At 49.1% G+C, this 25,916-nt stretch overlaps 1 protein-coding gene across 1 annotated transcript in view; it reads left to right on the plus strand.

Moving 5' to 3' along the window:
* The window catches only part of LOC115128832 (tribbles homolog 2-like), a 34,614-nt gene extending 13,560 nt beyond the window's left edge, over positions 1–21,054 (plus strand). Inside the window, exon 3 of the mRNA XM_065017098.1 lies at positions 20,580–21,054. Within this exon, the coding sequence (XP_064873170.1) occupies positions 20,580–21,054 (475 nt within the window). The remainder of the gene's footprint in view (positions 1–20,579) is intronic.
* Positions 21,055–25,916: the final 4,862 nt, after the last annotated feature.

Raw genomic sequence — 25,916 nt, forward strand, 5'->3', positions numbered from 1 at the left:
AGAACACCCCTCCCCCTCCTCCCCCCTCCAGACAGCCTCAATGTCTTACTGTAGAACACCTCCTCCCCCTCCAGACAGCCTCAATGTCTTACTGTAGAACACCCCCTCCCCCTCCTCCCCCTCCAGACAGCCTCAATGTCTTACTGTAGAACACCCCCTCCCCCTCCTCCCCCTCCAGACAGCCTCAATGTCTTACTGTAGAACACCCCCTCCCCCTCCTCCCCTCCAGACAGCCTCAATGTCTTACTGTAGAACACCCCTCCACCTCCAGACAGCCTCAATGTCTTACTGTAGAACACCCCTCCCCCTCCTCCCCCTCCAGACAGCCTCAATGTCTTACTGTAGAACACCCCTCCCCCTCCTCCCCCTCCAGACAGCTTCAATGTCTTACTGTAGAACACCCCTCCCCCTCCTCCCCCTCCAGACAGCCTCAATGTCTTACTGTAGAACACCCCTCCACCTCCAGACAGCCTCAATGTCTTACTGTAGAACACCCCCTCCCCCTCCTCCCCCTCCAGACAGCCTCAATGTCTTACTGTAGAACACCCCCTCCCCCTCCTCCCCCTCCAGACAGCCTCAATGTCTTACTGTAGAACACCCCCTCCCCTCCTCCCCCTCCAGACAGCCTCAATGTCTTACTGTAGAACACCCCTCCACCTCCAGACAGCCTCAATGTCTTACTGTAGAACACCCCCTCCCCTCCTCCCCCTCCAGACTGCCTCAATGTCTTACTGTAGAACACCCCCTCCCCCTCCTCCCCTCCTCCCCCTCCAGACAGCCTCAATGTCTTACTGTAGAACACCCCTCCCCCTCCAGACAGCCTCAATGTCTTACTGTAGAACACCTCCTCCCCCTCCTCCCCCTCCAGACAGCCTCAATGTCTTACTGTAGAACACCCCCTCCCCCTCCTCCCCCTCCAGACAGCCTCAATGTCTTACTGTAGAACACCCCTCCCCCTCCTTCCCCTCCAGACAGCTTCAATGTCTTACTGTAGAACACCCCCTCCTCCTCCTCCCCTCCAGACAGCCTCAATGTCTTACTGTAGAACACCCCCACCCCCTCCTCCCCCTCCAGACAGCCTCAATGTCTTACTGTAGAACACCCCTCCACCTCCAGACAGCCTCAATGTCTTACTGTAGAACACCACCTCCCCCTCCTCCCCCTCCAGACAGCCTCAATGTCTTACTGTAGAACTCCCCCTCCCCTCCTCCCCCTCCCCCTCCAGACAGCCTCAATGTCTTACTGTAGAACACCTCCTCCCCCTCCTCCCCTCCAGACAGCTTCAATGTCTTACTGTAGAACACCCCTCCCCCTCCTCCCCCTCCAGACAGCCTCAATGTCTTACTGTAGAACACCCCCTCCCCTCCTCCCCTCCAGACAGCCTTAATGTCTTACTGTAGAACACCCCCTCCCCCCTCCTCCCCCTCCAGACAGCCTCAATGTCTTACTGTAGAACACCCCTCCCCCTCCTCCCCCTCCAGACAGCCTCAATATCTTACTGTAGAACACCCCCTCCCCCTCCTCCCCCTCCAGACAGCCTCAATGTCTTACTGTAGAACACCCCCCCCCTCCTCCCCCTCCAGACAGCCTCAATGTCTTACTGTAGAACACCCCTCCACCTCCAGACAGCCTCAATGTCTTACTGTAGAACACCCCCTCCCCCTCCTCCCCTCCAGACTGCCTCAATGTCTTACTGTAGAACACCCCTCCCCCTCCTCCCCTCCTCCCCCTCCAGACAGCCTCAATGTCTTACTGTAGAACACCCCCTCCCCCTCCTCCCCCTCCAGACAGCCTCAATGTCTTACTGTAGAACACCTCCTCCCCCGCCTCCCCCTCCAGACAGCTTCAATGTCTTACTGTAGAACACCCCCCCCCTCTCCCCTCCAGACAGCCTCAATGTCTTACTGTAGAACACCCCCTCCCCTCCTCCCCTCCAGACAGCCTCAATGTCTTACTGTAGAACACCCCCTCCCCTCCAGACAGCCTCAATGTCTTACTGTAGAACACCCCTCCCCCTCCAGACAGCCTCAATGTCTTACTGTAGAACACCCCTCCACCTCCAGACAGCCTCAATGTCTTACTGTAGAACACCCCCTCCCCTCCTCCCCCTCCAGACAGCCTCAATGTCTTACTGTAGAACACCCCCTCCCCTCCTCCCCTCCAGACAGCCTCAATGTCTTACTGTAGAACACCCCTCCACCTCCAGACAGCCTCAATGTCTTACTGTAGAACACCCCCTCCCCCTCCTCCCCTCCAGACTGCCTCAATGTCTTACTGTAGAACACCTCCTCCCCGCCTCCCCCTCCAGACAGCTTCAATGTCTTACTGTAGAACACCCCTCCCCTCCTCCCCCTCCAGACAGCCTCAATGTCTTACTGTAGAACACCCCCTCCCCTCCTCCCCTCCAGACAGCCTCAATGTCTTACTGTAGAACACCTCCCCCCGCCTCCCCCTCCAGACAGCTTCAATGTCTTACTGTAGAACACCCTCCTCCTCCCCCCTCCAGACAGCCTCAATGTCTTACTGTAGAACACCCCCCCCCTCCTCCCCCTCCAGACAGCTTCAATGTCTTACTGTAGAACACCCCTCCCCTCCTCCCCTCCAGACAGCCTCAATGTCTTACTGTAGAACACCCCCTCCCCCTCCAGACAGCCTCAATGTCTTACTGTAGAACACCCCTCCACCTCCAGACAGCCTCAATGTCTTACTGTAGAACACCCCCTCCCCTCCTCCCCCTCCAGACAGCCTCAATGTCTTACTGTAGAACACCCCCTCCTCCCCCTCCAGACAGCATCAATGTCTTACTGTAGAACACATTTTCCCATAGTCCTCTCCTCTCTTAATAGAATCTTATTTGTCACATACACACGGTCAACAGATGTTATTGTGAGTGTAGTGAAATGCTTGTGTTCCTAGCTCCAACAGTGCAGTAGTATCTAACTAAATGCTTGTGTTTCTAGCTCCAACAGTGCAGTAATATCTAACTAAATGCTTGTGTTTCTAGCTCCAACAGTGCAGTAGTATCTAACTAAATGCTTGTGTTTCTAGCTCCAACAGTGCAGTAATATCTAACTAAATGCTTGTGTTTCTAGCTCCAACAGTGCAGTAGTATCTAACTAAATGCTTGTGTTCCTAGCTCCCACAGTAGTATCTAACTAAATGCTTGTGTTCCTAGCTCCCACAGTAGTATCTAACTAAATGCTTGTGTTTCTAGCTCCAACAGTAATATCTAACTAAATGCTTGTGTTTCTAGCTCCAACAGTGCAGTAGTATCTAACTAAATGCTGTGTTTCTAGCTCCAACAGTGCAGTAGTATCTAACTAAATGCTTGTGTTTCTAGCTCCAACAGTAGTATCTAACTAAATGCTTGTGTTTCTAGCTCCAACAGTAATATCTAACTAAATGCTTGTGTTTCTAGCTCCAACAGTGCAGTAATATCTAACTAAATGCTGGTGTTTCTAGCTCCAACAGTGCAGTAGTATCTAACTAAATGCTGGTGTTCCCAGCTCCAACAGTGCAGTAGTATCTAACTAAATGCTTGTGTTTCTAGCTCCAACAGTACAGTAATATCTAACTAAATGCTGGTGTTTCTAGCTCCAACAGTGCAGTAGTATCTAACTAAATGCTGGTGTTCCCAGCTCCAACAGTGCAGTAGTATCTAACTAAATGCTTGTGTTTCTAGCTCCAACAGTGCAGTAATATCTAACTAAATGCTTGTGTTTCTAGCTCCAACAGTGCAGTAATATCTAACTAAATGCTGGTGTTCCCAGCTCCAACAGTGCAGTAGTATCTAACTAAATGCTGGTGTTCCCAGCTCCAACAGTAGTATCTAACTAAATGCTGGTGTTCCCAGCTCCAACAGTGCAGTAGTATCTAACTAAATGCTTGTGTTTCTAGCTCCAACAGTGCAGTAATATCTAACTAAATGCTTGTGTTTCTAGCTCCAACAGTGCAGTAATATCTAACTAAATGCTTGTGTTTCTAGCTCCAACAGTGCAGTATTATCTAACTAAATGCTTGTGTTTCTAGCTCCAACAGTGCAGTAGTATCTAACTAAATGCTGGTGTTCCCATCTCCAACAGTAATATCTAACTAAATGCTTATGTTCCTAGTTCCAACAGTGCAGTAGTATCTAACAGTGCAGTAGTATCTAACAGTGCAGTAGTATCTAACAGTGCAGTAGTATCTAACTAAATGCTGGTGTTCCCAGCTCCAACAGTAATATTTAACTAAATGCTTGTTTCTAGCTCCAACAGTACAGTAATATCTAACTAAATGCTTGTGTTTCTAGCTCCAACAGTGCAGTAATATCTAACTAAATGCTTGTGTTTCTAGCTCCAACAGTGCAGTAATATCTAACTAAATGCTGGTGTTCCCAGCTCCAACAGTGCAGTAGTATCTAACTAAATGCTGGTGTTCCCAGCTCCAACAGTGCAGTAGTATCTAACTAAATGCTTGTGTTTCTAGCTCCAACAGTGCAGTAATATCTAACTAAATGCTTGTGTTTCTAGCTCCAACAGTGCAGTAATATCTAACTAAATGCTTGTGTTTCTAGCTCCAACAGTGTAGTAGTATCTAACTAAATGCTTGTGTTTCTAGCTCCAACAGTGCAATAGTATCTAACTAAATGCTTGTGTTTCTAGCTCCAACAGTGCAGTATTATCTAACTAAATGCTTGTGTTTCTAGCTCCAACAGTGCAGTAGTATCTAACTAAATGCTGGTGTTCCCATCTCCAACAGTAATATCTAACTAAATGCTTATGTTCCTAGTTCCAACAGTGCAGTAGTATCTAACAGTGCAGTAGTATCTAACAGTGCAGTAGTATCTAACTAAATGCTGGTGTTCCCAGCTCCAACAGTAATATTTAACTAAATGCTTGTTTCTAGCTCCAACAGTACAGTAATATCTAACTAAATGCTTGTGTTCCTAGCTCCAACAGTGCAGTAGCATCTAACTAAATGCTTGTGTCCCAGCTCCATCAGTACAGTAATATCTAACTAAATGCTTGTGTTCCTAGCTCCAACAGTGCAGTAGTATCTAACTAAATGCTTGTGTTTCTAGCTCCAACAGTGTAGTAATATCTAACTAAATGCTTGTGTTTCTAGCTCCCACAGTAGTATCTAACTAAATGCTTGTTTCTAGCTCCAACAGTACAGTAGTATCTAACTAAATGCTTGTGTTCCTAGCTCCAACAGTAGTATCTAACTAAATGCTGGTGTTCATAGTTCCAACAGTACAGTAGTATCTAACTAAATGCTTGTGTTCCTAACTCCAACAGTAATATCTAACTAAATGCTTGTGTTCCTAGCTCCAACAGTATAGTAATATCTAACTAAATGCTTGTGTTCCTAACTCCAACAGTAATATCTAACTAAATGCTGGTGTTTCTAGCTCCAACAGTACAGTAGTATCTAACTAAATGCTTGTGTTCCTAGCTCCAACAGTGCAGTAGTATCTAACTAAATGCTGGTGTTTCTAGCTCCAACAGTGTAGTAGTATCTAACTAAATGCTGGTGTTCCTAGCTCCAACAGTGCAGTAATATCTAACTAAATGCTGGTGTTCCTAGCTCCAACAGTGCAGTAGTATCTAACTAAATGCTTGTGTTTCTAGCTCCAACAGTAGTATCTAACTAAATGCTGGTGTTCCTAGCTCCAACAGTGCAGTAATATCTAACTAAATGCTGGTGTTCCTAGCTCCAACAGTACAGTAGTATCTAACTAAATGCTTGTGTTTCTAACTCCAACAGTACAATAGTATCTAACTAAATGCTAGTGTTCATAGTTCCAACAGTGCCGTAATATCTAACAAGTAATACCTAACAAATGACACAATATATACCACAAATTTAAGTAAGGAATGAACTAAGACTATGTACATATGGACGGGCGATGTCAGAGCGGAAGGACTAAGATACCGTAGAATAGTTTAGAAAACAGTATATACATATGAGATGAGTAATGCCAGATATATTACAATTATTAAGTGAATGAGATACCATAGAATAGGATAGAATACAGTATATATATATGAGATGATTAATGCCAGATATATAAACATTATTAAGTGACTAAGATACAGTAGAAGAGTATAGAATACAGTATATATATATGAGATGAGTAATGCCAGATATGTAAACATGATTAAAGTGACTAGTGTTCCATTCCTTAATGTGGCCAGTGATTCCTAGTCTATGCCTATAGGCAGCAGCCTCTAATGTCCTAGAACTGATTGGTGCAGAGTTTCAACAGCAGTTACGTTCAACAGCAATGCTTGTGTTGTGGTGTGTTGTTTTGTTGTTGTGTTGTGGTGTGTTGTTTTGTTGTTGTGTTGTGTGAGAAGCTGGAGTCGCTCTGCTCAAGTCTCTCTGATAGCAACACGGTCTCTCTGATAGCAACACGGTCTCTCTGATAGCAATACGGTCTCTCTGATAGCAATACGGTCTCTCTGATAGCAATACGGTCTCTCTGATAGCAATACGGTCTCTCTGATAGCAATACGGTCTCTCTGATAGCAACACGGTCTCTCTTATAGCAATACGGTCTCTCTGATAGCAACACGGTCTCTCTGATAGCAACACGGTCTCTCTGATAGCAACACGGTCTCTCTGATAGCAACACGGTCTCTCTTATAGCAATACGGTCTCTCTTATAGCAACACGGTCTCTCTTATAGCAATACGGTCTCTCTTATAGCAATACGGTCTCTCTGATAGCAACACGGTCTCTCTTATAGCAATGCGGTCTCTCTGATAGCAATACGGTCTCTCTGATAGCAATACGGTCTCTCTTATAGCAATACGGTCTCTCTGATAGCAATACAGTCTCTCTTATAGCTATACGGTCTCTCTGATAGCAATACGGTCTCTCTTATAGCAATACGGTCTCTCTTATAGCAATACGGTCTCTCTGATAGCAACACGGTCTCTCTTATAGCAATGCGGTCTCTCTTATAGCAACACGGTCTCTCTTATAACAATACGGTCTCTCTTATAGCAATACGGTCTCTCTGATAGCAACACGGTCTCTCTTATAGCAATGCGGTCTCTCTGATAGCAATACAGTCTCTCTGATAGCAATACGGTCTCTCTTATAGCAATACGGTCTCTCTGATAGCAATACGGTCTCTCTTATAGCAATACGGTCTCTCTGATAGCAATACGGTCTCTCTTATAGCAATACGGTCTCTCTGATAGCAAAACGGTCTCTCTGATAGCAATACGGTCTCTCTGATAGCAATACGGTCTCTCTTATAGCAATACGGTCTCTCTGATAGCAATACGGTTTCTCTTATAGCAATACGGTCTCTCTGATAGCAACGCGGTCTCTCTGATAGCAACACGGTCTCTCTGATAGCAACACGGTCGCTCTTATAGCAATACGGTCTCTCTTATAGCAATACGGTCTCTCTTATAGCAATACGGTCTCTCTGATAGCAATACGGTCTCTGATAGCAATACGGTCTCTCTGATAGCAACATGGTCTCTCTTATAGCAACACGGTCTCTCTTATAGCAATACTGTCTCTCTGATAGCAATACGGTCTCTCTTATAGCAATACGGTCTCTCTTATAGCAATACGGTCTCTCTGATAGCAATACGGTCTCTGATAGCAATACGGTCTCTCTGATAGCAACACGGTCTCTCTGATAGCAATACGGTCTCTCTGATAGCAATACGGTCTCTCTGATAGCAATACGGTCTCTCTGATAGCAATACGGTCTCTCTTATAGCAATACGGTCTCTCTTATAGCAATAAGGTCTCTCTGATAGCAATACGGTCTCTCTTATAGCAATACAGTCTCTCTGATAGCAATACGGTCTCTCTTATAGCAATACTGTCTCTCTGATAGCAATACGGTCTCTCTGATAGCAATACGGTCTCTCTGATAGCAACACGGTCTCTCTGATAGCAATACGGTCTCTCTGATAGCAATACGGTCTCTCTGATAGCAATATGGCTGCAAAGGGGATGAGTCACTCCACTGCACTGAGGAGGGACGGAGGTTGGGAGAAAGTGGGGGTGGAAGGGAGGGACAGAGGGTGGGAGAGAGTGAGGGTGGAAGGGAGGGACAGAGGGTGGGAGAGAGTGGGGGTGGAAGGGAGGGACAGGGTGGGAGAGAGTGAGGGTGGAAGGGAGGGACAGAGGGTGGGAGAGAGTGGGGGTGGAAGGGAGGGACAGAGGGTGGGAGAGAGTGGGGGTGGAAGGGAGGGACAGAGGGTGGGAGAGAGTGGGGGTGCAAGGGAGGGACAGAGGGTGGGAGAGAGTGGGGGGGGTGGAAGGGAGGGACAGAGGGTGGGAGAGAGTGGGGGTGGAAGGGAGGGACAGAGGGTGGGAGAGAGTGAGGGTGGAAGGGAGGGACAGAGGGTGGAAGAGAGTGGGGGTGGAAGGGAGGGACAGAGGGTGGGAGAGAGTGAGGGTGTAAGGGAGGCGCTCAGAGATAGTTGGAGATCATGAACGGAGACACAGCCAACCTTGCACAGAGATAATATTAGCAAGCTAGGCGTTAAGTGGGGTGGCTGTTGACATTGTGACACTCTGCTGCCAGGCCAGACACAAATGCACATACACGCACACACACACCAGGCGAGCAGGCTGACCCACCAGACTGATTTGACTTAGATGACAGCTTGACCGTTCTGGAATTTGTGAGGGTACATTTTTACATAGCACTGCTCTCCTCTCCCCACTGGTCTCCTCTCCTCTCCCCACTGCTCTCCTCTCCTCTCCCCACCGGTCTCCTCTCCCAACTGGTCTCCTCTCCCTACTGGTCTCCTCTCCCTACTGGTCTCCTCTCCTCTCCCCACTGCTCTCCTCTCCTCTCCCCACTGGTCTCCTCTCCCCACTGGTCTCCTCTCCCCACTGGTCTCCTCTCCCAACTGGTCTCCTCTCCCAACTGGTCTCCTCTCCCCACTGGTCTCCTCTCCCCACTGGTCTCCTCTCCCCACTGCTCTCCTCTCCCCTCTCCTCTCCTCTCCCCACTGGTCTCCTCTCCCCACTGCTCTCCTCTCCCTACTGGTCTCCTCTCCTCTCCCCACTGGTCACCTCTCCCCACTGGTCTCCTCTCCCTACTGGTCTCCTCTCCCTCTCCTCTCCTCTCCCCACTGGTCTCCTCTCCCCTCTCCTCTCCTCTCCCCACTGGTCTCCTCTCCCCACTGGTCTCCTCTCCCCACTGGTCTCCTCTCCCTCTCCTCTCCTCTCCCCACTGCTCTCCTCTCCCCACTGGTCGCCTCTCCCTACTGGTCTCCTCTCTCCACCGCTCTCCTCTCCCCACTGGTCTCCTCTCCCCACTGGTCTCCTCTCCCCACTGGTCTCCTCTCTCCACCGCTCTCCTCTCCTCTCCCCACTGGTCTCCTCTCTCCACCGCTCTCCTCTCCCCACTGGTCTCCTCTCCCTACTGGTCTCCTCTCTCCACCGCTCTCCTCTCCTCTCCCCACTGGTCTCCTCTCTCCACCGCTCTCCTCTCCCCACTGCTCTCCTCTCCCCACTGGTCTCCTCTCCCTACTGGTCTCCTCTCTCCACCGCTCTCCTCTCCTCTCCCCACTGGTCTCCTCTCCTCTCCCCACTGGTCTCCTCTCCCTACTGGTCTCCTCTCTCCACCGCTCTCCTCTCCTCTCCCCACTGGTCTCCTCTCCCCACTGGTCTCCTCTCCCCACTGGTCTCCTCTCCCTACTGGTCTCCTCTCCTCTCTCCACCGCTCTCCTCTCCCCACTGGTCTCCTCTCCCCACTGCTCTCCTCTCCCCACTGGTCTCCTCTCCTCTCCCCACTGGTCTCCTCTCTCCACCGCTCTCCTCTCCCCACTGGTCTTCTCTCCCCACTGGTCTCCTCTCCCCACGGGTCTCCTCTCCCCACTGGTCTCCTCTCCCCACTGTTCTCCTCTCCTCTCCCCACTGGTCTCCTCTCTCCACCGCTCTCCTCTCCCCACTGGTCTCCTCTCTCCACCGCTCTCCTCTCCCTACTGGTCTCCTCTCCCCACCGCTCTCCTCTCCTCTCCCCACTGGTCTCCTCTCCCCACTGGTCTCCTCTCCTCTCCCCACTGGTCTCCTATCCCCACTGGTCTCCTCTCCCCACTGGTCTCCTCTCCTCTCCCTACTGGTCTCCTCTCCCCACTGCTCTCCTCTCTCCACTGGTCTCCTCTCCTCTCCCCACTGGTCTCCTATCCCCACTGGTCTCCTCTCCCCACTGGTCTCCTCTCCTCTCCCTACTGGTCTCCTCTCCCCACTGCTCGCCTCTCCCTACTGCTCTCCTCTCCCTACTGGTCTCCTCTCCCTACTGGTCTCCTCTCCCCACTGCTCTCCTCTCCCCACTGCTCTCCTCTCCTCTCCCCACTGCTCTCCTCTCCCTACTGGTCTCCTCTCCCCACTGGTCTCCTCTCCCCACTGGTCTCCTCTCCCCACTGGTCTCCTCTCCCCACTGGTCTCCTCTCCCCACCGCTCTCCTCTCCCTACTGGTCTCCTCTCCCCACTGGTCTCCTCTCCCCACTGGTCTCCTCTCCCCACCGGTCTCCTCTCCTCTCCCAACTGGTCTACTCTCTCCACCGCTCTCCTCTCCTCTCCCCACTGGTCTCCTCTCTCCACCGCTCTCCTCTCCCCACTGCTCTCCTCTCCTCTCCCAACTGCTCTCCTCTCCCCACTGCTCTCCTCTCCCCACTGGTCTCCTCTCCCCACTGGTCTCCTCTCCCCACTGGTCTCCTCTCCCCACTGGTCTCCTCTCCCCACCGGTCTCCTCTCCTCTCCCCACTGGTCTCCTCTCTCCACCGCTCTCCTCTCCTCTCCCCACTGGTCTCCTCTCTCCACCGCTCTCCTCTCCCCACTGCTCTCCTCTCCTCTCCCAACTGGTCTCCTCTCCCCACTAGTCTCCTCTCCCCAATGGTCTCCTCTCTCCACCGCTCTCCTCTCCCCACTGGTCTCCTCTCTCCACCGCTCTCCTCTCCTCTCCCAACTGGTCTCCTCTCCCCACTGGTCTCCTCTCCCCACTGGTCTCCTCTCTCCACCGCTGTCCTCTCCTCTCCCCACTGGTCTCCTCTCTCCACCGCTCTCCTCTCTCCACCGCTCTCCTCTCCTCTCCCAACTGGTCTCCTCTCCCCACTGGTCTCCTCTCCCCACTGGTCTCCTCTCTCCACCGCTCTCCTCTCCTCTCCCCACTGGTCTCCTCTCTCCACCGCTCTCCTCTCCCCACTGCTCTCCTCTCCCCACTGGTCTCCTCTCCCCACTGGTCTCCTCTCCCCACTGGTCTCCTCTCCCAACTGGTCTCCTCTCCCCACTGCTCTCCTCTCCCCACTGGTCTCCTCTCCCCACTGGTCTCCTCTCCCCACTGGTCTCCTCTCCCCACTGGTCTCCTCTCCTCTCCCCACTGCTCTCCTCTCCTCTCCCCACTGCTCTCCTCTCCCCACTGCTCTCCTCTCCTCTCCCCACTGGTCTCCACTCCCCACTGGTCTCCTCTCCCCACTGGTCTCCTCTCCCCACTGGTCTCCTCTCCCCACTGGTCTACTCTCCCAACTGGTCTCCTCTCCCCACTGGTCTCCTCTCCTCTCCCCACTGGTCTCCTCTCCCTACTGCTCTCCTCTCCTCTCCCCACTGGTCTCCTCTCCACACTGGTCTCCTCTCCCCACTGGTCTCCTCTCCCCACTGGTCTCCTCTCCCAACTGGTCTCCTCTCCCCACTGGTCTCCTCTCCCAACTGGTCTCCTCTCCCAACTGGTCTCCTCTCCCAACTGGTCTCCTCTCCCAACTGGTCTCCTCTCCTCTCCCTACTGGTCTCCTCTCCCCACTGGTCTCCTCTCCCCACTGGTCTCCTCTCCCAACTGGTCTCCTCTCCCCACTGGTCTCCTCTCCCCACTGGTCTCCTCTCCCAACTGGTCTCCTCTCCCTACTGGTCTCCTCTCCCCACTGCTCTCCTCTCCCCACTGCTCTCCTCTCCTCTCCCCACTGCTCTCCTCTCCCTACTGGTCTCCTCTCCCCACTGGTCTCCTCTCCCCACTGGTCTCCTCTCCCCACTGGTCTCCTCTCCCCACTGGTCTCCTCTCCTCTCCCCACTGGTCTCCTCCCCCACTGGTCTCCTCTCTTCTCCCCACTAGTCTCCTCTCCCCACTGGTCTCTGTGAAGAGGGCCCACAACATTACCATCTCTAACTGGCTGAGGGCTGTCAAGAGGCCCCACAACATTACCATCTATAACTGGCTGAGGGCTCTGAAGAGGCCCCACAACATTACCATCTATAACTGGCTGAGGGCTGAGGGCTGTGTAGAGGCCCCACAACATTACCATCTATAACTGGTTGAGGGCTGAGGGCTCTGAAGAAGCCCCACAACATTACCATCTATAACTGGCTGAGGGCTCTGTAGAGGCCCCACAACATTACCATCTATAACTGGCTGAGGGCTGTGTAGAGGCCCCACAACACATTACCATCTATAACTGGCTGAGGGCTGTGTAGAGGCCCCACAACATTACCATCTATAACTGGCTAAGGGCTCTGAAGAGGCCCCACAACATTACCATCTATAACTGGCTGAGGGCTGTGTAGAGGCCCCACAACATTACCATCTATAACTGGCTGAGGGCTGTGTAGAGGCCCCACAACACATTACCATCTATAACTGGCTGAGGGCTGTGTAGAGGCCCCACAACATTACCATCTATAACTGGCTGAGGGCTGTGTAGAGGCCCCACAACATTACCATCTATAACTGGCTGAGGGCTGAGGGCTGTGTAGAGGCCCCACAACATTACCATCTATAACTGGCTGAGGGCTGTGTAGAGGCCCCACAACATTACCATCTATAACTGGCTGAGGGCTGTGTAGAGGCCCCACAACATTACCATCTATAACTGGCTGAGGGCTGTGTAGAGGCCCCACAACATTACCATCTATAACTGGCTGAGGGCTGTGTAGAGGCCCCACAACATTACCATCTATAACTGGCTGAGGGCTGTGTAGAGGCCCCACAACATTACCATATATAACTGGCTGAGGGCTGAGGGCTGTGTAGAGGCCCCACAACATTACCATCTATAACTGGCTGAGGGCTGTGTAGAGGCCCCACAACATTACCATCTATAACTGGCTGAGGGCTGTGTAGAGGCCCCACAACATTACCATCTATAACTGGCTGAGGGCTGTGTAGAGGCCCCACAACATTACCATCTATAACTGGCTGAGGGCTGTGTAGAGGCCCCACAACATTACCATCTATAACTGGCTGAGGGCTGTGTAGAGGCCCCACAACATTACCATATATAACTGGCTGAGGGCTGTGTAGAGGCCCCACAACATTACCATCTATAACTGACTGAGGGCTGTGTAGAGGCCCCACAACATTACCATCTATAACTGGCTGAGGGTTGTGTAGAGGCCCCACAACATTACCATCTATAACTGGCTGAGGGCTGTGTAGAGGCCCCACAACATTACCATCTATAACTGGCTGAGGGCTGTGAAGAGGCCCCACAACATTACCATCTATAACTGGCTGAGGGCTGTGTAGAGGCCCCACAACATTACCATCTATAACTGGCTGCGGGCTGAGGGCTGTGTAGAGGCCCCACAACATTACCATCTATAACTGGCTGAGGGCTGTGAAGAGGCCCCACAACATTACCATATATAACTGGCTGAGGGCTCTGAAGAGGCCCCACAACATTACCATCTATAACTGGCTGAGGGCTGTGAAGAGGGCCCACAACATTACCATCTATAACTGGCTGAGGGCTGGGTAGAGGCCCCACAACATTACCATCTATAACTAGCTGAGGGCTGAGGGCTGTGTAGAGGCCCCACAACATTACCATCTATAACTGGCTGAGGGCTGTGAAGAGGCCCCACAACATTACCATCTATAACTGGCTGAGGGCTGTGAAGAGGCCCCACAACATTACCATCTATAACTGGCTGAGGGCTGTGTAGAGGCCCCACAACATTACCATCTATAACTGGCTGAGGGATGTCAAGAGGCCCCACAACATTACCATCTATAACTGGCTGAGGGCTGAGGGCTGTGTAGAGGCCCCACAACATTACCAACTATAACTGTCTGAGGGCTGTGAAGAGGCCCCACAACATTACCATCTATAACTGGCTGAGGGCTGAGGGCTGTGTAGAGGCCCCACAACATTACCATCTATAACTGGCTGAGGGCTGAGGGCTGTCAAGAGGCCCCACAACATTAACATCTACAGTTGAGTCGGAAGTTTACATACAGCTTAGCCAAATACATTTAAAAGTTTTTCACAATTCCTGACAATTCCTGACATCCTAATAAAAATGCCCTGTCTTATGTCAGCTAGGATCACCACTTCATTTTAAGAATGTGAAATGTCAGAATAATAGAAGAGAGAATGATTTATTTCAGCTTTTATTTCTTTCATCACATTCCCAGTGGGTCAGAAGTTTACATACACTCAATTAGTATTTGGCAGCATTGCCTTTAAATTGTTTAACTTGGGTCAAACGTTTCGGGTAGCCTTCCACAAGCTTCCCACAATAAGTTGGGTGAATTTTGGCCCATTCGTCCTGACAGAGCTGGTGTAACTGAGTCAGATTTGTAGGCCTCCTTGCTCGCACACACTTTTTCAGTTCTGCCCACAGATTTTCTATGGGATTGAGGTCAGGGCTTTGTGATGGCCGCTCCAATACCTTGACTTTGTTGTCCTTAAGCCATTTTGCCACAACTTTGGAAGTATGCTTGGGGTCATTGTCCATTTGGAAGACCCATTTGCGACCAAGCTTTAACTTCCTGACTGATGTCTTGAGATGTTGCTTCAATATATCCACATCATTTTCCTGCCTCATGAAGCCATCTATTTTGTGAAATGTACCAGTCCCTCCTGCAGTAAAGCACCTCCACAACATGATGCTGACACCCTCGTGCTTCACGGTTGGATGGTGTTCTTCGGCTTGCAAGCCTCCCCCTTTTTCCTCCAAACATAACGATGGTCATTATGGCCAAACAGTTCTATTTTTGTTTCATCAGACCATCAGACCAAAAAGTATGATCTTTGTCTCCATGTGTAGCTGCAGACTGTAGTCTGGCTTTTTATGGCGGTTTTGGAGCAGTGGCTTATTCCTTGCTGAGCGGTCTTTCAGGTTATGTCGATATAGGATTCGTTTTACTTTGGCTATAGATACTTTTTGACAGCTGCGTGGTCCCATCGTGTTTATACTTGCGTACTATTGCTTGTACAGATGAACGTGGTACTTTCAGGCGTTTGGAAATTGCTCCCAAGGAAGAACCAGACTTGTGGAGGTCTACCATTTTTATTCTGAAGTCTTGGCTGATTTCTTTGGATTTTCCCATGATGTCAAGCTAAGAGGCACTGAGTTTGAAGGTAGGCCTTGAAAAACATCCACAGGTACACTTCCAATTGACTCAAATGATGTCAATTAGCCTAACAGAAGCTTCTAAAGCCATGACATTTTCTGGAATTTTCCAAGCTGTTTAAAGGCACAGTGTATGTAAACTTCTGACCCACTGGAAATGTGATACAGTGAATTATATGTGAAATAAACTGTCTGTAAACAATTGTTGGGAAAATGACTTGTGTCATGCACAAAGTAGATGTCCTAACCGACTTGCCAAAACTATAGTTTGTTAACAATACATTTGTGGAGTGGTTGAAAAACTAGTTTTAATGACTCCAACCCAAGTGTATGTAAACTTCAGACTTCAACTGTATTTTATTCATGGATCATATTGAAGTGCACAAGCAGATCTGAGTTTAATCACATGATTGATTACAGTCTTTATTCTGACAGCAGATAAACCATCATAATATTAGGAAGAGAAGAGAGGAGGGGAGGAAGAGAGGAGGGGAAGAGAGGAGGGGAGGAAGAGAGGAGGGGAGGAAGAGAGGAGGGGAAGAGAGGAGGGGAGGAAGAGAGGAGGGGAAGAAGAGAGGAGGGGAAGAGAGGAGGGGGGAGAGAGGAGGGGAGAGAGGAGGGGGTGGGGAAGAGAGGAGGGGAGGAAGAGAGGAGGGGAAGAAGAGAGGAGGGGAAGAGAGGAGGGGGAAGAGAGGAGGGAAGAAGAGAGGAGGGGAAGAGAGGAGGGGAGGAAGAGAGGAGGGGAAGAGAGGAGGGGAGGAAGAGAGGAGGGGGTGGGGGAAGAGAGGAGGGGAGGAAGAGAGGAGGGGAAGAGAGGGAGGGGAAGAGAGGAGGGGAGGAAGAGAGGAGGGGAAGAGAGGGAGGGGAAGAGAGGAGGGGAGGAAGAGAGGAGGGGAAGAGAGGGGAGGGGAAGAGAGGGGAGGGGAAGAGAGGAGGAGAGGAAGAGAGGAGGGGAAGAGAGGGGAGGGGAAGAGAGGAGGGGAGGAAGAGAGGAGGGGAGGAAGAGAGGAGGGGAAGAGAGGGGAGGGGAAGAGAGGAGGGGAGGAAGAGAGGAGGGGAAGAGAGGGGAGGGGAAGAGAGGAGGGGAGGAAGAGAGGAGGGGTGGGGAAGAGAGGAGTGGAAGAGAGGGAGGGGAAGAGAGGAGGGGAGGAAGAGAGGAGGGGGGGAAGAGAGGAGGGGAAGAGAGGGGAGGGGAAGAGAGGAGGGGAGGAAGAGAGGAGGGGAAGAGAGGGGAGGGGAAGAGAGGAGGGGGAGGAAGAGAGGAGGGAAGAGAGGGGAGGGGAAGAGAGGAGGGGAGGAAGAGAGGGGAGAAGAGAGGGGAGGGGAAGAGAGGAGGAAGAGAGGAGGGGAAGAGAGGGAGGGGGAAAGAGGAGGGGTGGGGGAAGAGAGGAGGGGAAGAGAGGGGAGGGGAAGAGAGGAGGGGAGGAAGAGAGGAGGGGGAGAGAGGAGGGGAAGAGAGGGGAGGGGAAGAGAGGAGGGGAGGAAGAGAGGAGGGGGGGAGGAAGAGAGGAGGGGGAGGAAGAGAGGAGGGGAAGAGAGGGGAGGGGAAGAGAGGAGGGGAGGAAGAGAGGAGGGGAAGAGAGGGGAGGGGAAGAGAGGAGGGGAGGAAGAGAGGAGGGGAGGAAGAGAGGAGGGGAAGAGAGGGGAGGGGAAGAGAGGAGGGAAGAGAGGGGAGGGGAAGAGAGGAGGGGAAGAGAGGGGAGGGGAAGAGAGGAGGGGGTGGGGGAAGAGAGGAGGGGAAGAGAGGGGAGGGGAAGAGAGGAGGGGAAGAGAGGGGAGGGGAAGAGAGGAGGGGAGGAAGAGAGGAGGGGAAGAGAGGAGGGGAGGAAGAGAGGAGGGGAGGAAGAGAGGAGGGGAAGAGAGGGGAGGGGAAGAGAGGAGGGGAGGAAGAGAGGAGGGGAAGAGAGGGGAGGGGAAGAGAGGAGGGGGGGGGGAAGAGAGGAGGGGAAGAGAGGGGAGGGAAGAGAGGAGGGGAGGAAGAGAGGAGGGGGAGAGAGGAAGGGAAGAGAGGGGAGGGGAAGAGAGGAGGGGAGGAAGAGAGGAGGGGGGAGGAAGAGAGGAGGGGGAGGAAGAGAGGAGGGGAAGAGAGGGAGGGGAAGAGAGGAGGGGAGGAAGAGAGGAGGGGAAGAGAGGGGAGGGGAAGAGAGGAGGGGTGGGGGAAGAGAGGAGGGGAAGAGAGGGGAGGGGAAGAGAGGAGGGGAGGAAGAGAGGAGGGGGGGAGAGGAGGGGAAGAGAGGAGGGGAGGAAGAGAGGAGGGGGCGGGAAGAGAGGAGGGGAAGAGAGGGGAGGGGAAGAGAGGAGGGGGGAGGAAGAGAGGAGGGGAAGAGAGGGGAGGGGAAGAGAGGAGGGGAGAAAGAGAGAAAGGGTGGGGAAGGGAGGAGGGGTAGAGAAATCTCCACTCCACCTGGAGATGACTCACCTACTTTCTCTCTGTTGCTATGCACCAGGGCTGTTTGTCTCTCTCAGACAGACCAGTCACTGTTGGAAGCCCATACTCTACATGGTCTTTCTTGGGTTACAAGAGAGGCGGATATTGGCTAAGTTCCAAATGGCACTCAGTATACTGTATAGTGCACTACTTTTGACCAGAGGCCCTGTGTAGGCAATAGGGCTCCATTTGGGACACATCCCATCCAGTCTCAGATCATTAGCTTGTCCTCTCCAGACTGTGTTAAGGGGCACCCCCTACCTCCCAACCTCATGGATCTAAGCTCTGCTATTAATATGGCTATAGCACAGCACAGCACAGTTTGTGAGTGAATGAGGGTTTGGCTGGATTTGTCTGGGTGTGAAGTGATGTACTGTATACCAGTGGTATAAAGTACTTCTGTAAAAATACTTTAATGTACTACTTAAGTAGTTTTGGGGGTATCTGTACTTGCAGAAATGACAGTTTCTTTGGTCTCGTTGTTGCCTCTGATTAATGCCCTCCTTGCCTGGTCTGTGAGTGTTGGTGGGCGGCCCTCTCTTGGCAGGTTTGTTGTGGTGCCATATTCTTTCCATTGTTTAATAATAGATTTAATGTTGCTCCGTGGGATGTTTAAAGTTTCTGATATTGTTTTATAACGCAACCCTGATCTGTACTTCTCCACAACTTTGTCCCTGACCTGTTTGGAGAGCTCCTTGATCTGCATGGTGCCGCTTGCTTAGTGGTGTTGCAGACTCTGGGGCCTTTCAGAACAGGTGTATATATACTGAGATCATGTGACCGATCATGTGACATTTAAATTGCAGATAGGTGGATTTTATTTAAGTATGTGACTTCTGAAGGTAATTGGTTGCACCAGATCTTATTTAGGGGCTTCATAACAAAGGGGGTACTGGGGTACACCACCTTTCTGTTTTTATTCATAAGTATATTTTTTTTCATTTCACCAATTTGGACTATTTTGTGTATGTCCATTACATGAAATCCAAACTAAAAATGCATTTAAATTCCGGGTTGTAATGCAACAAAACAGGAGAAACTCCAAGGTGGATGAATACTTTTGCAAGGCACTGTATTGCAGAATCCTTGACCTATATCTTTAATTTGACAATTGTTTCTGGTGTTATACCTAAGATGGACATCCCCCTACAGTAAGGAGCAGGAAACACTTTATTTGGATAGATATCCTACAGACTATCAGTAATATTCCAACTAACTACACCAAAAGTATGTGGAATATCTCATTCCAAAATCATGGGCATTAATATGGAGTTGGTCCCGCCTTTGCTGCTATAACAGCCTCCACTCTTTTGAGAAGGACTTTCCACTAGATGTTGGAACATTGCTTCCATTAAAACAAAAAAAAGCATTAGTGGGGTCGAGCACTGATGTTGGGCGATTAGGCCTGGCTCACGGTCAGCGTTCCAATTCATCCCAAAGTTGTTTGATGGGGTTCAGGTCAGGGCTCTGCGCAGGCCAGTCAAGTTCTTCCACACCGATCTTGACAAACCATTTCTGTATGGAACTCGCTTTGTGCATGAGGGCCATTGTCATGTGGAAACAGGAAAGGGCCTTCCCCAAACTGTTTCCACAAAGTTGGAAGCACATAATTGTCTAGAATGTCATTGTATGCTGTAGCATTAAGATTTCCCTTCACTTGAGCTAAGGGGCCTAGCCCAAACCTTGAAAAACAGCCCCAGACCATTATTCCTCCTCCACCAAACTTTACAGTTGGCACTATGAATCCGGGCAGGTAGCGTTCTTCTGGCATCCGCCAAACCCAGATTTGTCCTTTGGACTGCCAGATGGTGAAGCGTGATTCATCACTCCAGAGAACGTGTTTCCACTGCTCCAGAGTCCAATGGCGGCAAGCTTTACACCACTCCAGCCGACACTTGGCATTGCGCATGGTGATCTTAGTCTTGTGTGCTGCTGCTCTGCCATGGAAACCCATTTCATGACATCCAGACGAACAGTTATTGTGCTGATGTTGCTTTCAGAGGCAGTTTGGAACTCGGTAGTGAGTTTTGCAACCAAGGACAGCTTTTGCAGCCTACCACTTAGCGGCTGAGCTTTTGTTGCTCCTAGATGTTTCCACGTTACAATAACAGCACTTACAGTTGACCGGGGCAGCTCTAGAGAGGGCAGATATTTGACAAACTGACTTGTTAGAAAAGTGGTATCCTATGCCGGTGTCACGTTGAAAGTCAGTGAGCACTTCAGTAAGGCCATTCTGCTGCCTATGTTTGTCTATGGAGATTGCATGGATGTGTGCTTGATTGTATACACCTGTCAGCAATGGGTTGAAACTAATTGGAAGGGGTATCAACATTCTTTTGTATATATAGTATCTAGCTCTAACCCTAATCTTAACCCTTATCCTAAACTTAACCATTACTCTAGTACTAAACCTAACCATTGGTATAACCATAATCCTAACATTAGCAAGCAGTTGCTTGGGAGCAGTGGGAGGAAGTGAGATCAGGTGGGAACATTCTAGCCAGTGAGAGGGCAGATACGCGTGTGAACAACAGACTCCAATATAAAATAGATTTCTCAGAGTTGCCGAGATGCCACGTACGTCCACTTATATCAGTACATTCGTAACAAGATAAACATTACGGAACTTATATTTGATCAAATAAGTCTCACTTAGCAAATTAGCGATCACAATTTTTGTTGACCAAATCCGACACTCTCTCATAGACCTCCATACAAAAATAACCTCTTGGTCTGCTTATCGCTGTATTCTCGCGTGGACAGATTTTAATGTGAGTGGAGCCTCTTGCTTCGCCCTCTCTGTTAATAACCAACTCATGCTCTTTCTATCCTGTAGGATCCATGTGAAGCTGGAAGGCCTGGAGGACTGCAGGGTTCTAGAAGGAGAAGATGACTCCATGTCATACACCTATGGCTGCCCAGCCTATATCAGCCCAGAGATCCTGAACGTCTCCAGCTCCTACTCCGGGAAGCAGGCGGACGTCTGGTCCCTAGGGGTGATGCTCTACACTATGCTGGTGGGACGCTACCCTTTCCACGACCCAGACCCAGCTACCCTCTTCTCCAAGATCCGCCGGGGCCATTGCTGCCTACCCGAGAGCCTCTCTCCCCGGGCCAAGTGCCTGCTGCGATCCCTGCTGAGGAAAGAACCATGGGACAGACTGACTGCCGCCGAGGTGCTTATCCATCCGTGGTTCCACACCACTGCCGCCAACGGACAGGAAACAGGGGTCAGTGAACAGGAAGTGGGCTCAGTGGAACAGACAGTGCCTTCCTGTGATGTGGAAGAGGAGGATGATCTTTTCTGTTGATCAATGGGATGCGTCACCGTGACTGACTCAACCCCTCGAGTGGAACCAAAACATGCTCAAATGTTACCTTCAAGAGGGTTTACATTTTATTTCGATTTGTTTTTGGATAATGGTCTATAAAAGTGTTTCATCTATGTGTGTTAGATTAAGGGAATTGTGTGAAGTACTCCACCATCATTGTGCGTTGTGTGTGTTCACAAGAAGTAATTTGGTGCTAAGTACTGAGTACTGAACTGACATCTGACTATTTCTACCCTGAGTACTGAACTGACATCTGACTATTTCTACCCTGAGTACTGAACTGACATCTGACTATTTCTACCCTGAGTACTGAACTGACATCTGTCTATTTCTACACTGAGTACTGAACTGACATCTGTCTATTTCTACGCTGAGTACTGAACTGACATCTGACTATTTCTACGCTGAGTACTGAACTGACATCTGACTATTTCTACTCTGAGTACTGAACTGATATATGTCTATTTCTACGCTGAGTGCTGAACTGACTATTTCTACCCTGAGTACTGAACTAACATCTGTCTATTTCTACTCTGAGTACTGAACTGACTATTTCTACCCTGAGTGCTGAACTGACATCTGTCTATTTCTACGCTGAGTGCTGAACTGACATCTGTCTATTTCTACGCTGAGTACTGAACTGACAGCTGACTATTTCTACGCTGAGTACTGAACTGACATCAGACTATTTCTACCCTGAGTACTGAACTGACATCTGACTATTTCTACCCTGAGTACTGAACTGACATATGTCTATTTCTATGCTGAGTACTGAACTGACATCGGGCTATTTCTACCCTGAGTACTGAACTGACATCTGACTATTTCTACCCTGAGTACTGAACTGACATCTGTCTATTTCTACTCTGAGTACTGAACTGACTATTTCTACCCTGAGTGCTGAACTGACATCTGTCTATTTCTACGCTGAGTGCTGAACTGACATCTGTCTATTTCTACGCTGAGTACTGAACTGACAGCTGACTATTTCTACGCTGAGTACTGAACTGACATCTGACTATTTCTACACTGAGTACTGAAATGACTATTTCTACGCTGAGTACTGAACTGACATATGTCTATTTCTACGCTGAGTACTGAACTGACATCGGGCTATTTCTACCCTGAGTACTGAACTGACATCGGGCTATTTCTACGCTGAGTTCTGAATTGACATCTGACTATTTCTACCCTGAGTACTGAACTGACATCTGACTATTTCTACGCTGAGTACTGAACTGACATCTGACTATTTCTACCCTGAGTACTGAACTGATATATGTCTATTTCTACGCTGAGTGCTGAACTGACATCTGTCTATTTCTACGCTGAGTACTGAACTGACAGCTGACTATTTCTACGCTGAGTACTGAACTGACATCTGACTATTTCTACACTGAGTACTGAAATGACTATTTCTACGCTGAGTACTGAACTGACATATGTCTATTTCTACGCTGAGTACTGAACTGACATCGGGCTATTTCTACCCTGAGTACTGAACTGACATCGGGCTATTTCTACGCTGAGTTCTGAATTGACATCTGACTATTTCTAGCCTGAGTACTGAACTGACATCTGACTATTTGTACTCTGAGTACTGAACTGATGTCAGACTATTTCTACGCTGAGTACTGAACTGACATCGGGATATTTCTACGCTGAGTACTGAACTGACATCGGACTATTTCTACGCTGAGTACTGAACTGACATCGGACTATTTGTACCCTGAGTTCTGAACTGACATCGGGCTATTTCTACCCTGAGTACTGAACTGACATCTGTCTATTTCTACGCTGAGTACTGAACTGATATCGGACTATTTCTACGCTGAGTACTGACCTGATATCGGACTATTTCTACGCTGAGTACTGAACTGATATCGGACTATTTCTACGCTGAGTACTGAACTGATATCGGACTATTTCTACGCTGAGTACTGAACTGATATCGGACTATTTCTACGCGAGTACTGAACTGATATCGGACTATTTCTACGCTGAGTACTGAACTGATATCAGACTATTTCTACGCTGAGTACTGAACTGACATCTGACTATTTGTACCCTGAGTACTGAACTGATATCAGACTATTTCTACGCTGAGTATTGAACTGACATCTGACTATTTGTACCCTGAGTACTGAACTGATATCAGACTATTTCTACGCTGAGTATTGAACTGACATATGTCTATTTCTACGCTGAGTACTGAACTGACATCGGGCTATTTCTACCCTGAGTACTGAACTGACATCGGGCTATTTCTACGCTGAGTACTGAATTGACATCGGGCTATTTCTACCCTAGGTACTGAACTGACATCTGTCTATTTCTACGCTGAGTACTGAACTGATATCGGACTATTTCTACGCTGAGTACTGAACTGATATCGGACTATTTCTACGCGAGTACTGAACTGATATCGGACTATTTCTACACTGAGTACTGAACTGACATCGGACTATTTGTACCCTGAGTACTGAACTGACATCGGACTATTTCTACGCTGAGTACTGAACTGACATCGGACTATTTGTACCCTGAGTACTGAACTGAAATCAGACTATTTCTACGCTGAGTACTGAACTGACATCGGGCTATTTCTACCCTGAGTACTGAACTGACATCGGGCTATTTCTTCGCTGAGTACTGAACTGACATCGGGCTATTTCTACCCTAGGTACTGAACTGACATCTGTCTATTTCTACGCTGAGTACTGAACTGATATCGGACTATTTCTACGCTGAGTACTGAACTGATATCAGACTATTTCTACGCTGAGTACTGAACTGACATCTGACTATTTCTACGCTGAGTACTGAACTGATATCGGACTATTTCTACACTGAGTACTGAACTGATATCAGACTATTTCTACGCTGAGTACTGAACTGACATCTGACTATTTGTACCCTGAGTACTGAACTGATATCAGACTATTTCTGCGCTGAGTATTGAACTGACATATGTCTATTTATACGCTGAGTACTGAACTGACATTGGGCTATTTCTACCCTGAGTACTGAACTGACATCTGACTATTTGTACCCTGAGTACTGAACTGAAATCAGACTATTTCTACGCTGAGTACTGAACTGACATCGGGCTATTTCTACCCTGAGTACTGAACTGACATCGGGCTATTTCTTCGCTGAGTACTGAACTGACATCGGGCTATTTCTACCCTGAGTGCTGAACTGACATCTGTCTATTTCTACGCTGAGTACTGAACTGACAGCTGACTATTTCTACGCTGAGTACTGAACTGACATCTGACTATTTCTACACTGAGTACTGAAATGACTATTTCTACGCTGAGTACTGAACTGACATATGTCTATTTCTACGCTGAGTACTGAACTGACATCGGGCTATTTCTACCCTGAGTACTGAACTGACATCGGGCTATTTCTACGCTGAGTACTGAACTGACATCGGACTATTTGTACCCTGAGTTCTGAACTGACATCGGGCTATTTCTACCCTGAGTACTGAACTGACATCTGTCTATTTCTACGCTGAGTACTGAACTGATATCGGACTATTTCTACGCTGAGTACTGAACTGATATCGGACTATTTCTACTCGAGTACTGAACTGATATCGGACTATTTCTACGCTGAGTACTGAACTGATATCAGACTATTTCTACGCTGAGTACTGAACTGACATCTGACTATTTGTACCCTGAGTACTGAACTGATATCAGACTATTTCTACGCTGAGTATTGAACTGACATCTGACTATTTGTACCCTGAGTACTGAACTGATATCAGACTATTTCTACGCTGAGTATTGAACTGACATATGTCTATTTCTACGCTGAGTACTGAACTGACATCGGGCTATTTCTACCCTGAGTACTGAATTGACATCGGGCTATTTCTACCCTAGGTACTGAACTGACATCTGTCTATTTCTACGTTGAGTACTGAACTGATATCGGACTATTTCTACGCTGAGTACTGAACTGATATCGGACTATTTCTACGCGAGTACTGAACTGATATCGGACTATTTCTACACTGAGTACTGAACTGACATCAGACTATTTGTACCCTGAGTACTGAACTGACATCGGACTATTTCTACGCTGAGTACTGAACTGACATCGGACTATTTGTACCCTGAGTACTGAACTGAAATCAGACTATTTCTACGCTGAGTACTGAACTGACATCGGGCTATTTCTACCCTGAGTACTGAACTGACATCGGGCTATTTCTTCGCTGAGTACTGAACTGACATCGGGCTATTTCTACCCTAGGTACTGAACTGACATCTGTCTATTTCTACGCTGAGTACTGAACTGACATCGGGCTATTTCTACCCTGAGTACTGAACTGACATCGGGCTATTTCTACGCTGAGTACTGAACTGACATCGGACTATTTGTACCCTGAGTTCTGAACTGACATCGGGCTATTTCTACCCTGAGTACTGAACTGACATCTGTCTATTTCTACACTGAGTACTGAACTGATATCGGACTATTTCTACGCTGAGTACTGAACTGATATCGGACTATTTCTACTCGAGTACTGAACTGATATCGGACTATTTCTATGCTGAGTACTGAACTGATATCAGACTATTTCTACGCTGAGTACTGAACTGACATCTGACTATTTGTACCCTGAGTACTGAACTGATATCAGACTATTTCTACGCTGAGTATTGAACTGACATCTGACTATTTGTACCCTGAGTACTGAACTGATATCAGACTATTTCTACGCTGAGTATTGAACTGACATATGTCTATTTCTACGCTGAGTACTGAACTGACATCGGGCTATTTCTACCCTGAGTACTGAACTGACATCGGGCTATTTC

Source organism: Oncorhynchus nerka, linkage group LG4 (genome assembly GCF_034236695.1).
Source record: "Oncorhynchus nerka isolate Pitt River linkage group LG4, Oner_Uvic_2.0, whole genome shotgun sequence".
In the NCBI taxonomy this organism is placed as follows: Eukaryota; Metazoa; Chordata; class Actinopteri; order Salmoniformes; family Salmonidae; genus Oncorhynchus; species Oncorhynchus nerka.